Source organism: Argiope bruennichi, chromosome 7 (genome assembly GCF_947563725.1).
Source record: "Argiope bruennichi chromosome 7, qqArgBrue1.1, whole genome shotgun sequence".
NCBI lineage: Eukaryota > Metazoa > Arthropoda > Arachnida > Araneae > Araneidae > Argiope > Argiope bruennichi.
This window is the reverse complement of record NC_079157.1, coordinates 103213799-103228661: the sequence shown is the minus strand read 5'-3', so window position 1 is coordinate 103228661 and position 14863 is coordinate 103213799. Positions and strand designations below refer to the sequence as shown.

General features: G+C 25.8%; 1 protein-coding gene across 1 annotated transcript in view; it reads left to right on the top strand.

Moving 5' to 3' along the window:
• Window positions 1-4150: 4150 nt before the first annotated feature.
• The window catches only part of LOC129975505 (uncharacterized), a 32990-nt gene continuing 22277 nt past the window's right edge, over window positions 4151-14863 (top strand). The window contains exons 1-4 of the mRNA XM_056088567.1: window positions 4151-4165; window positions 8916-9006; window positions 9530-9571; window positions 14436-14489. Of these exons, the coding sequence (XP_055944542.1) occupies window positions 4151-4165; window positions 8916-9006; window positions 9530-9571; window positions 14436-14489 (202 nt within the window). The remainder of the gene's footprint in view (window positions 4166-8915; window positions 9007-9529; window positions 9572-14435; window positions 14490-14863) is intronic.

Sequence of the window (14863 nt, the reverse complement as noted above, 5' to 3'; positions counted from 1 at the left end):
TTTGTCCTTGCAATTGTGTAAGGATCTCGATAGTTTGTTTTTCTTTCAACTTTAATAAGTATTGCTCAGAAGTATAATGTGATTGTTTTTCAAATTTTGAATTCTATTAATGAATCCACAGTTAATTTTATATCTTCTTGTGTTAGTGCAGGAATTTTCAGTAGTTTGTTTTTCTTTCACCTTTAAATAGTACTTTAGTTTGTATTTTACCTAATTTTTAAATTTTAAATTATGTTTATGAATTCGCCATATTTTTTACTCTTATTCAATGAAGGTTCCGCATATAGAAAGCAATCATATTATTAAAAGTTCACATTTTAGGATATTTTATAAGAAAAATGAAAATAAATAAAAAAATTCGTAATGGAATTTTATACAAAAACTTAATGTTGTTATATTAAAGAAAGCTATTATTATTATGATTACAATTGATATTATTACTATGAAATATATCGTTTTTATTATTAATTTTTTTAAATTTCTTCCTTGAACATATTATGCTAAAAATTATGTTAAAATGAAATTATATAAATTCTTTTGTCATGCAATGATTTTATTGTATATAACATTGAAATTTATTATGTTCCTAATTTATTTGTATATAGAGCTTCTTGGAGCTGAAGGAAGTAAAGTACATCAAGGTAATATCATTATATAGAATTTTTTTATACAGAAATTAGTATAGAAAAAAATTTCATCTGTATTAGGAAGCTATTTTTTCTCAGATTATTGTAATTTTTCTAAAAAACGATTGCTTTTTTTGATTAAAAAATGGAATGATTTCCATAAAATATGCATATTTAATACTTTCTTATGGAATGATTTCCATAAAATATGCATATTTAATACTTTCATATGCAATGATTGCCATAAAATATGCACATTTAATACTTCCATATGCAATTATTTCCATAAAATATACATTTCCATAAAATATGCATATTTAATACTTTCGTATGCAATTATTTCCATAAAATATGTATGTTTAATACTTTCATATGCAATTATTCAAAATTACACAACCAATCTTTAGTAACATAGTTGAAAAATGCTTAATCAAGCAAAAACGGAAAATTAAAAGGACCAATGATAATAGATTTTGATGAACAATTAGAAATTTTCTCTGTAATTAATGTAAGATCTTAATTCACATGATAAAAAGTGGTGAAATGCAATTTTTTTTAACTTCAACTTTTAAATTAATTCATATTTTTTTAAAAAAAGTTTTATAGAATAATCAAATCAAATTTTTTCACTAATATTTGAACGAAAAAAAATGTTTTCCATGTTCGTTTCATTTTTTTTTTGAAAATGAATATATAAAAGTTGGCGTACATTTAAATATATTTTAAATTATTATCATAACGGTTTTTTTTAAAATACGAAAATAATTTTCGAGATCCAACTAAAAGATAAATTTTGAAATGTTATTTTAAAGTTGATCCTTTCTTTTTTTATTTTGATATACATTTCAAATTTTTTGGATATTTCAATATATTTTAGATTATAATTTAACCTATTTTTCATTTCCTCTAATAGAACTTCATAGCTCTCGAGGTAAGATTGTATTTCTATAGAAATTTATATTTTAAAGAAATTGAACAAGAATGAAATAATGCTATAAACACAAATACCGAAGTTAATCTTGCTAACTACTTTTTTCGAAGTTATGAACCTTTAAATTCTTACATTCTATTATTTTATGTACCTTTAAGAAGAAGAAATACGTGTAATTGGCTGTAAGGTAATTTATTCCTCTCTAAATTTTCGTTCAACCTTTCATAAATAAATATCATAACTTGAATTTTGATAATATTTTGCTTTCGTCTAAACGAAATTGAATTATATAAACACCTTAGATTAATGCTTTTGCAATCGATTCAGAACGAAGTTTGGTATGGAATTAAAAATAGTATTGCTTGTAAGAGCTTAAAAGTATGCGCTAATAGATTATTTTTTTCTAATGTCTTGACCGTCAAATAATAAATTGCTTATTCATATATGGTTAATTTACAAGTTGATTAGAATATCAAAACTAGATACATGGTATGTCATATATATCCTCAATAACTTCAATATAACCTCCAGGTCCTATTAAACATAATTTAAAGATCCATACGATTGATTAATATATTCTTGTATGTGTTAACTAGCTAAAAATAGATGAAATCTACCGGCGATCTTCTGCAGGTAAGTCAGAGGAAAAAAAACTGGGTTCTTGTTAAATCTATGAAAAAGTAAAAATCCCCCCCCCACACACACACATCGGATTTTCCTCAAATGATAATCACAGAAGATATTTGAGATTAATTTATAATAAATATTTTCTTGATAATGTCTAAAGATATGATCGTTCCTATTAGAAGTTAGAGAGAAATGCTAGAATAATAACCTAAAACAAATTTGGAAATAATAAGAATAATTGTCAGAGACAGGAATTTTAATCTCTATTCTAATTTTTTAGGTATGAATTAATTATTTTTAAAAAGTTCACAAAATTCATTAGAAATGCAAAGCAAATTTTTTTGAACAATAATTTGTTTGTCATGGGAAGAGTCGTTTTCACACTTTTCGCAATTTTTTACCAATAATTAAAGATAAAGGCAATTAACAGAAATGTGGCAGTTCATGATTATATCGGTTTAGAAAATTTTGATATCTATATAGTTACGAAAATCGCCCAGTGGTAAACTGTGACTGAAATCTAACAAAATGGATTTTAGAAGAGAACGTCAATTCATTCAAAACGTCACTAAACGTTAGTACGTTGAATGTCGTGATACTCGTCTGTGTTTCACACTTACTATCTTATTGTACCGAGCCACCTATCTAATTAAATGATTCGACCGTTATCTAATAAATGTATGGAATAACAACGAATGGATCATTTAATTCGATAGAAAAACTGAATTTTAAATGTCAGTCTTGTCCTTGAACGTGTTAAATAAAAACAATTTAACATTAAATTGTAAGTTTCTGGCAATAAGGTGCTTTGATGCTAAGGTGCTTTCACTATTATGACTATTTGAGTGCCAAATTTCGCTTGGTAAGTGCAATAGATTTATGTGGACATCATCGATATACACGAACTCCTTTCCTTTTATAAATATAAATTGTTATTTTCTCTCACGATGCTGAGTTTTTCTAGTGTTGAATGGCTCCATATTACAAAATCCGTTCTATGATATGTGTTTAGATTTTAAGGGAAAGAAAATTCATAAAACATTAAACATTGAGCTGATAAATGGCAAACAAATACTGATATACAGAAAATTGGATTATTTTCTGATACACTTCATAGTAGTAACTAAAATTTCAAAGCAAAATATAGGTATTAACTTCAATTTTAACATTACCAATCCAAAATTTATACGCGGATGTATAATGGTATTGATGATGCCTTACCCATGCTGTAAAATAGCTTTTGCATGGCATTTACATATCATAATGTTGTAATGAAATCGAAACTTTAATGAACTGGGGAAAATTACTTTTGAAAGGAGCAATGAGAAGTCTTTTTTTTTTAATGAGAAAATTAAGAAAGTGCTACTTCAGAATTAATGAAATTATTTCTCATTTATTTGGAAATTAAAAAAAAAAACTTTTTATGTATGTTTATTACTTGCCCTTTTTCATTCTATATCTTATGTTAATTGCAAAATAATAGTTTTGCATAAAACGCTCGAAAACTGCAAAAAGTTTCGTAAATTTTTCCATAGCAATCGACGACGATATGAAAGAGTGGAATTAACGAATATGTCATTTCTGAGAAATTAAATTATTATATTAATAATAATGTGTTGATTTCGAATGTGATGTGTTGATGCATGGTACTGCAAATTATTTTCAATATAATATTTGTGATTCAGAAATATTTCTAAATGTTTTCAAGTAAAAATGACTAAGATATTACATAATTCTGTTGTAAAAATGGATGTTGAATTTCCCCATTAGTGTTACCACTTTAAATATGACATATTTTTAAAATAAACGCGTATAGTTGCATTCTCCATTAAAATATAACAGAGAGTTCATATTATTTAATTGCAGCATAGTACGGTTAATTTCCCTTTTTTAGCCCATTTTAAAGGTTTATTCAATATTATAATATTTTTAATTGCAGCAGCCGGAGAGACAGATGACATAGGTCATGGCGCAGCAGTTGGTAAGTTACAGCATGTTTAGTAATTTTTAGTAATATTAGTAATATTTTAATATAATATTAGTAATATTTTTAATGTGAAAATAAACTTAAAATGCTTTATTTTCCTTAATTACCATATGATTCGGTATTTAAATGGCGATTTAGCAATATTATTCGATTGCCGAAACAAATCTTCATTTTTTATATTTTTATTATTTTTACTTCAGAATTTAATATGATTTAAAAATTTATCTTGTATACTTCTCTTTTTGCAAAATGAAACGTATTTTTTCAGTGCTGTGTCCTTCGATTAAATCCCAGAATTATTTATTTGATAAAATAATTATTAACTATGCTTATTCAAATTGCAGCTATCGGAGTTAGACGTATTAGTATGGGTGGTGCCGCAAGCGGTGAGTTACTATAATTTTTAATACCATTGTAATATTTTAAATTTTAAATTAAATGGTTTTGCTTTGGCAAATTACAGATTAAGTATTAGTATAACAAATTACAGATTAAGTATAAATATATTTGAATAAAATATATTTATTGTTTTGTTTTCCTTATGCGTACAATAACTTTCAATATTGTTATGTTCTAATTTCATTTTATTTTCTCAGTTTATTAATAATTTTAATTAACTGGAATGAGAATTAAAATTAAATTCTTATGAAATATTTACTTTTGAATGAAAATTTAAACATTTCTGATTTAATTTTTTGAAGATGTAATAATATTTTTAATAAAAAAATTTCAATAATCGTTGTCTTCCGAGTTAGTATTAAATTAAAACCACATTTTAAAGTGAAAACTCTTATCTTATCATTATTCAGATACATTTTTATTATAATTAAGAAAAAGGTCGATGAATTAATTGGAAGTTACATAAATTTTTGCAATTTCTTACCAATGATTAATAATAAAGGTAATTTACAAAAGTATGGGGTTGTTATGACTATATCTTTTGAGAAAGTTTAGGAAATTTTCGCTATACTTTTACGAGGATCTACTAATGGCAAACTGTGACTCGGTCATTTGTTTCGTTCAAATTGATTGCTGCGTAATTCTTTTTTGATATAATAAATAAACCTACGACTGGAAAGGGCCAAATAAGCTCTAGAAACGGATGTGTGGTGCTAAGTGTTAATCCAACAAGTTGGATGATGGAAAACGATGTTAAATCCCACAAACATCCTAAAAAAATATACATTCAAAGTAATAAAAAATCATGCGTATTCTCTGATATATTTATCCTAATTGCAGTAGCTGGAGATGCAGGTGGCGTAAGAGGTAGCTATGGAGGTAGTGAGTTGCTACATTTTAGTAAAAATATGTTATTATGAATGTGAAATTAATTTGCAAAAAAAAATCCTTTTAAATTTAATAACAAATATTAAAGATATTATTTTCATCTATTTTATATTTATATGCACCAAAATTTGTTTTCCTTTCTGAATTTATTTATAGCATTTGAACTAACCAGGACGCAGAACTATAATAAATTTCTAATGAAGCATTTTCAAATGAAAACTTTATTGAATTACACTAATTTTGAATGATGTAATTAAAAGCCTTATTTTAAGTTAGAAAAAAAATAAGAAAAATTTACTTGAGAAATAATTATATTTATCTCATTTTTCTGTTGAAGTACTTAATAAACGTCATTTACATTTTATTGATAATATAATACAATATAATACTTTTGTGAAAGTGGATGTTGATTTTTCCCCATTAGTGTTACCATTTTAAATATATAATTCAGGATATTTTTTTTTAATTTGGAATGTATAAATTTTTTCCCCTTAACATGCAAGAGAAAATGCATACTCTTTATTGAAACATTCTGTGACAAATTTCCAAAAATTTTACTGGAAGTTCAAAAAAGATTATTTTAATATTATGCTATTTTTATTCAAATGACAGTACTCATAGCTGAAAATGGTATGGTAGGGATGTAGGCGATAAGTTACTGGATATTTGTTATTGCGTAATATTGCCAATTTAAAAAAGGTTTCCTCCAAATTACATAATTCTATTTGTAATTTCACAATGTAATTCTATATTTGAATAGAAACTTTACTATATAATTCGATTGTCAAAGTGAAAGTTCATTATTTCTTAACAGTATTGTTTTATGTAGAGAATGAAACATCTTTTTAAAAATAATGATGTCCACTTTCCTTCAATTTTTGTCAGAAAAAAAACCCTGCAGAAAGCTGCGTAAGAAATGAAACGTACAAATCAAGGCGTAATTGATAAACGAAATGACAATGCCTATGATAACTGTTATGGTGAGACACACCATTTTGTATCGGGTTTAATTGTCAACATACAAGTTAGGAATAGAGTTATTGAATTCAAGGCTGTGAATGGGAAGATTTGTAAGTTGCACATTAAAGATGACTCAAAATATTTCAGTTACTTGTAATCATCCCCCACCGACGATAAAAATCAGGAAGAGAAGGCTGAATTTCATGATTATCTTGGAAGGATCTATACTCGAAGCCATTCGAATGATCTAAGACTTGTAATGGGTGAATTGAATTCAAAAATTTGTAAAGTTGGAAACTTGACGATGTTTGCTGTAATTCTCAGTCTTTGTTGGTTCTCCTCCAATAAATGTTGTATTTATGAAAAACGCTTTATTTCCTTAAATTTTGTTTGAATCCCTAAATTTTGTCCTTAAAGGTCGCTAAAATTTACGATCATCTGCCGCCACATTCAATATCGTATATCATGTCTTCCATTTTCTTATGATTATTACAATACTTATGTATTTCATAAACTATGAGTTTCTCTCTTAAATTTGCAAGACAAACATAGTTTCGTTGATTAGAACAAATAGTTTATCACTCTTTAATGGCAATAGTAATTTAAATTATTTATCACCCTTAAAGCCGTTTATAATAATTCCACTGTTTAAAAATTTAATTCCCAATGTAATTGAAATAATAAGTCATGCCCAATTATTTTTGCATAAGAATGAGTAACTTAAATTTAAAAAAAATATTTGCAAATAATTAATTAAATTGAAATAGTTTTCAAAGTTAAAAAAAAACGCATCGAGAACTGATTCCTGATTTACGGATATGAAGCCTTTAACTTGACAATTGCTCTGCTTGGCTACTTGTCAACTTATTTGTGCTTAAATAGAGCCAAATATTTGAAGATATAAATAATTGTATGAATGAATAATTTAAATAACTTAAACTTAATTATAATACTAAATCTCATCCTGAATTTATTTTCCAGTCTGTTTTCTTCTCTTGCGTTTGGGTACTAGGATCTGTTTAACGTATATATATATATATAAAAAGGGAGACAAACTGGAATGTTTTAATTATAGAAGAATTACTTTTATTGAATACAGCATATGAAATATTCTTTGTCGTATTATATGAATGGTTGCTTTTGTAAGCCTCCAAAGTTTTTGGGAACTATCGATGTATTTTAGAGAAGGAAAATAGAGACTGATCAAATTAACTCTATTAGTTAAATTTTGGAAAGAACAAAGGAATACATCATTGTTTCTTACTATCTTTCCTTTGATTTTGAAGTTGCTTATGGGAGTGTCAAAAGATTAAAATATTCGAAGCAAGGCTGTGTTTTAACATTCCCAAATAAATTACTGAGTTTTATAAGGATGGCTTTTAATTACAGAAGACGAACTGAATAATTAAAAATTATATTGCATTTCCTGGAACCATTCTATACTAAGAAAAGTCTGCGACACTATGATGACTGCTCTATAATTGACTCTGGACAATGCTGTGAGCCTCTGAATTAAATTTATGTTTAACTATTCTGCAAAGAAGAATCCTATTACTGGATGGATATTATTCAGCGAACAAAACAGACTGCTGGCTAGGGTTTTGTTTGGCTTGAAAATGTAGCAGGAAAGATGGGTCTAATCATTAATGGGAATAAAACTAAATTTATGATTACAAAAAACAAAACTATGTATATGTTATTTTTGAAAACCAATATTTATTTTTCTGAAATATTAAAGTAAGTTAAATATCTGGGCGCAATGATTTTAAATTGTACTGGTAAAAAAAATTGAAATAAAAATATGCTATTCATGGCCAATAAATGTTTTATGGCCTTAGAAACCAACTTAAAATAAAATTGGACAGCATAAATATTTAATCTGTATAAGATTTTGGCCATATCTATTTCCCTCTAATGGAATGAATGTTTAACAATTGATAAAAGAACATACTGTTGAATTTTTTGAAACAAAAATCTTAAAGTAATTTGGATCAATAAAACGAAATAATGTGTAGAGAATTATTCATGATCACGAAATTTATAAAAAATATTGCAAATTCGATTTTGTCAAAAAAGTAGAAGTATTTCGTATCAGAATTTTGGGTCAAATGATTTATTCTCGACAAAAAAAAAAAATCCTTTTTAAGAATGGAGGATAAACGAAGATCTTCCAAAAGATAGCTGGTTAATGTTGAAAAGGACTTGAAACAGATAGAAATAAACGGACAGAGGACTGTTTCAGCGGATAGGATGAAATCAAGGAATCTTAGAGAGACTGCCTTGATCAGTAACAAGTTGCATGGCTTGGAAAGTAGAAGCTATTGTTTCAAATTCAGAATTAACTATCTAAAAAAATTTTCTTTTTTATTTTTATCTCCTCTTTTTTGACAAAGGAGTATTTTGTTTTCTAGTAATATTCTTAGGTGAATTCTTATTTTCTATTTTGACCCATCTTATATTATTTTTTAAAATTCTGATATTCTTATACAAATTGCAGCTGAAGGTGTTTTACTATCATGATATTTTAATTGCAGCTTCTGGAGTTGGAGCTGGAATGGGAGGTGGCAGTGGAGGTGGTGCCGCAAGCGGTGAGTTATTACAGGTTTAATAACTATGTAGTAATTTTTATACTATCAAATTGAGTTTTTTTTTCTGGAATATAAATAATGAATACTGAAATAATTACTTTTTACATTTCACACTAAAATTCTCCCTTTTTCGTTTGATTTTATTAAATACATTTTAGCTGATAAGAATTAAAATAAAGAAATAATTTTAGCGAAACATTCAATTTCTAATAAGAATTTTCCTAGAATGAAATATATTAATATTAAAAGATGTAATAAAATTTTCTAATAAAATGTTTAACTTTGAACTTAGCAAAATTATATTCACATTTATTCAATCATTATTTAATAAGTAATATTTTGAGCACTGAGTGCTTTAATTCAAAAACTTTTCAAAATGTAAAATGCATATTTTAAATTTCCATTAATATGCAACAAAAATGCATAATGTATTATTGTAACGCTCTGTGGTTAATTTCCAAATTTTTTATTGCACATTCAAAAATATTATTTTAATATTATGATTTTCTCATTCTAATTATAGCAACCGGAGTGTTAGGTGGCACGGGAGGTGGTGCCATAGGCGGTGAGTTATTACAAATTAGTAACTATGTAATATTCTTAATGTAAAATAAAATTTAAAAAATATCTTTTACTAATAGATAACAAATATAAAACACTTTTTTTCTTCATATTTCAGCAATAATTTTTAATCAGTTAACATACACGAGTGCAGAAGTGAAGTTAATTTCTGCAGAAGCTTTAGCTTTCAAATGAAAATTATATTAAATTGAAGTAAATTAATTTTTAAAGATGTTATATTTAGAACAGGAACATCTTAGAAAAAATTGAACACGCATTTAATGTCGAATTATTTATCTATCATTATTGATCATGTTATATTTTATGTTAAAGTAAAATAACAGGTTTGCGTAAAACACTTCAAAGCTAAAAAAAAATCTTTGTAATTTCTTCCATAAAAATAGTAAGCAGAGAAAAGATTAAAAAATGCTATCATTTTTAAAATCTATTATTTAAAAAAGTTTAATTATTATATCAATGATAATTTACTAAATTGTGAAGCATTTAAATGATTCTAAATGTAATATTTGTTAAATAGAACATTTTTCGATGATTTAATTTTGACAGGCACAATTCACAATATAAACTTGCCTTTAAAAGAAAAGTGCATTTTCCGCATTAATATTATAACTTTAAATATAAAATTTTGCATGTTTCAAAAATCCGAATTCTGTATTTCCGTTTTGCAGTCATTAGGGAAAAAAAGTTTCTTGTAACAATGGTAAATTTTAATGTTTATTTCTTACTCATTCAAAAAAAATTATTTTTATATTATGATTTTCTTAGCAAATGATGAGCTTCCAGATGCTATTAAACATTAGACTGCAATTAACAATATCATTGTTAATATGAAATAAAATCTAAATTTTTATTTATAAATTGGCAATGATTTATAAGTATATTACTTTTTATTTTTCAATCGTAAAGAAATTACAACATAATATTTTTTTTTATTCCTTTTCATTTCATTTATTACTTTTTTGATTTACCTGAGTGTAGCATTGATATTTATTTAATATGACTCATTGACTTTCATATGAAAAAAATGATTGACTAATTTAAATTTTAATGATGCCATGAGATCATATTTTCAATAATAAAAATCAGAAACTGTTTCTTCTGAGTTAATATAAATTACAAATCACATTTTAATTGATGTTTTTATTGTAATGTATGAATACATGCCAAGCGACATTTAACATTTTGTATTTTTTGTTAAATACGAATTTTTTTCCATGATAAATTACTTAGATGCTATCGTAATTTTTTCCAGCGAATTCAATAACAGAGATCATATATAAAATGCAGTATTTATCGAATGTATAAATTATAAAATTTTAATAACAATTCCAATGATAATTTTTTAAATTGAAAAATGCTTGATGATATTACTTTTTTTTAATTGCAATATTTGTAATTTAAATGTGTTCCTTGATATTTTTAAAGTGGAGATAGCAAATATATAATTACCATGTTTGCCAATTTGGGGACAATCCATTTCTATCATGAAAACGAATCATTATTTTATCTATTAGTGTTGCCATTTCAATTATAATTTTAATATCATTAAAAAAATGTAATTCTTATATTTTTGTTTTTTGGTGTTTTTTAACGAAAATACATAAAGTTTTGATGTAATATTTTTTAATTCTCCTGCATAATTCAAGGATATTTTTTAATCATATTGCAGCAACCGGAGTTGCAGGTGGTATGGGAGGTGTTACCGCAGGCGGGGAGTTACTTATTTTCAATAAATGTATGATATTAATGATGTAAGATTAAATTTAAAAAGTTTTCTTATTGGTAAACTGATAACAAATATTTAAAGTAGTCCTTTTTATATTTGTTTTTAAAAATAATTGTTGACATTAAAATTCCTCACTTTCATTAGATTTAAAAAATTTTTTTTATCGATTATTAACGAACCGATATGTAAATCTTCAATTGATTTTTAGAGGAATATTCATTTTGAATCGACATCTTTATAATACCGAAATAAATTAATTTCAGTGATGAAATATAAAATTTTATTTTAAATTCGAAACGTCTAGAGAAGGCTGCTTCAAAATTAAAATAAATTTAATTCATATTTTTATGTGATAACTTTGATCAATTAGCTAAACTTTAATCATTTATTTATTTAACATGCTCTATTTGTATTGCAAATTAATTACTTAACACAAAACATTTGGAAGCTAAGAAATTTTCTTATTTATGAAAACAGATGGAAATGAAGAAAGGAAGGACAGATAATGGAAAAAGATGCACAACGTGTCCTTCTCTGAATTATCTTTTTAGAAACTTTTAATGATTATGTTGTTCGAATAAGCAATATCACTTTTTTCCCACGTAAGTACCAATGATTTTACAATGAGATGTTAATGGATACTAAATGGATGCCTGGTCAATAACTGATTTTGGCGAGAAACTTTTTCACTGTATTATGATCTTGACGATAAAAATTAATGTTCTGGAAAATGCAAGAAGTTTGACACTATAGCTTTCAAGAACTGAGAATTAAGGTATTTTTCTGGAAAATTCCATTATCTGTAGGAAATCCTGTATAAAAGAGGGAAGCTAAAGCGATTCACATATTTTCTGCTTGGATTATTGATCACTAAGCGACCTCTTTCACCATTTCCTATTTAGGAATTGCTAGATAGCGAATTATTTTATCTAGTGAACGAATGGCGACTGATTACGCCATTAGTCAATACAGCCTGAAGCGACGGAGAAATCTGAGCCTGAACAATAGCATTCAGAAGAATATCATTCAGAAAAGATCTTACATTATTGGCAAGAAATGGAATGATTCTCTCAACAGAGTACAGAATCCTCCAATGTTAAGTCAAAAGCTAATCACAGTAGATAGCTACTTCCGTTTCGGATTACTTATCATAGCTCTATATTATGAAACAATGCAGATGTGAAATCTTTGAGGAGGACAATAATGTTAAGAATTTGAAATATTGTTTTCCTTGCCCAAATAGTATCATGGTTGCGAAGAGAGATTTACAGCGATTCTTGATATATGTTGAATAGATGCCAGTGAATAACTCCGAATCCTGGTTACAAATTTTCGATCATTTGGTGAAAAAAAAAAATGAAGGTTTTTGAAAATGCAAGAATGTTGGCTCTTTCTAATCTATGGATTCTTCTGGAAAATTCCATGACCCGTCTGGAAATTTATTTAAAATCAGAGGACTGAAGGAGTTTATTCAATTATCTGTTTGAAATATTAATTGCTCTTTTACTGTTTTCTACTTTGTGGCATGATGTCCACTTGTTTTATTAGTGCTTTTGCGGTTTTTGTTATCTTGGCTATGAATTTTTGCCACCTCTGTTCCGTGTTTTTCTGAATATTTGTATTCCAACTATTGTAGAATAAAATATCATTTTTCTTTATCTAATACGTTGTAATTCTTTTTTTGAGTTCCCATCATGATTTCTATAGTATTTGTTAACAATATCAATTTATGACATTTTAAAATGCTTCATTTTAAATTTCTAAATTTAATATTTGTAATTTAAACCTTTTTTTTCTGCAATGTTGTAAAGAAGAGATAGATATTTCGCAGTAAAATTCGATTCTGAAAAATAACATTGATCTTTCATTTTAATGTAATTATTGTTAATATTAAAGATCATCAGATCTGAATCTTGACATACATATATGAGAATTATTTTTTTAAATATTGATTAAAACTTTAAAAAATAAAAATTGAATGAAAACTTTTCACATTAGTATTCGAAATTATTGATGTATAGATATAACTTACACATCATTTAAAAAAATTGTCTTATAAATTAAATAAATTTAATTGATTAAAATATCATCTGAATTTCAGCCTTTTTTAAATGCATATTTTAAAATATTTTTCAACAACAGATTTCATTATCGGACTGAAATTTAAAGTATTTTTATTGTTTCGTCAAATGTTTCATCGCTTGAATTTCTTCCATTGTTGAAAAATAAAGAAGGATTCTATTTAATATCTGGTTAATGGCGGAAAAATTCAAGTTACAATACCCGACGATGAAGTATATAATAGAATTTTGCCATGAAACTTTATAAAAATGGTCATAGGCAAAATGATTGACCAAATGTAACATTAGTGAAATTACCTGACTTTAATATCTTTCATAATCTAATGTTTAAAAAGCCTTCTTGAAGGTGTTAAGTGACGTTACTACCATGTTGAATTAGTTACTATTGAGATTCAATAACTTAATTGAAAGGATCAATAAAAAATTGGAATAAAAATAATTTCCACCACTATTTCTTAGCTAAATTCCAAGTTGTTTATTTGGTAAAGTGCCGATTCCGATGTCTTACAGGTTACCAAAGCAACGCCAGAATCAATCCGCGCGCCAGCACGTTTTTCATAACAAATCAGGTTATACCAAAAATATTATTGCAATGAGTTAATGGAAAATATTTAAAAATTACAATAATGCTTTAAAAACTTATAATATATGCTGTAAAAATTAATAATTATTATTTGCCGTTACAAAGGAAATATATATCAGTTTAAGCGAATAATATTTAATTAAATTTAAACAAACTCTGTGTTTTCAGAAAATCAGTTGGTCATCCAAGGCGATTATTTTAATTAAAAAATTTAAATCTTTTAAGAATTTTGTTATATATATTGTTATTTATTTCAATTGAATATTTATTGTATATTTTGCATATTTTATTGCGTAGTTTAGTTTAATTGTAATCTAATTGTATATTTTGTTTTTCTATCCTTTTCTCATACAAAATACGCAATGTTTTCAGGCGGGATTTTGTGGTTAATTTTTATATTTGTTTATCATGCAATCAGAAAGGTTGTTTTAAAATTATAATCTTTTTCCAAATGTAGCATCTGGAGTTGCAGGTGGTATGGGAGGTGGCTACGGACTTGGTGCTGCAGGTGGTGAGTTATTACATTTTTAATAATTGTGTGATGCTGTTAATGGGAAATTAAATTCTAGTAAAAATATAAATATTAGAATATTAAAAGTATCATTTTTTAGTTGTTATTTTTATATAATTTTTAACTTTATAATCTAAAAATTATTTTCTGTATTTTTATTATATTTTAACGTCTGTATAAATATTTTATTACTTATTTAGAATTATTTTCTGTGTTATTAATTATATTTTAACTAATTAAAGTGAATATTTGAAGGTTTAACTAGCGAAATATTTGCTTTCAAATGAAATTCTTATTTAATTATTGTAGCTTACTTTTTAAGGATATAATGAGGAATCTTTGAGAGGGAACTTTACAAAAATTACTGCAGAATC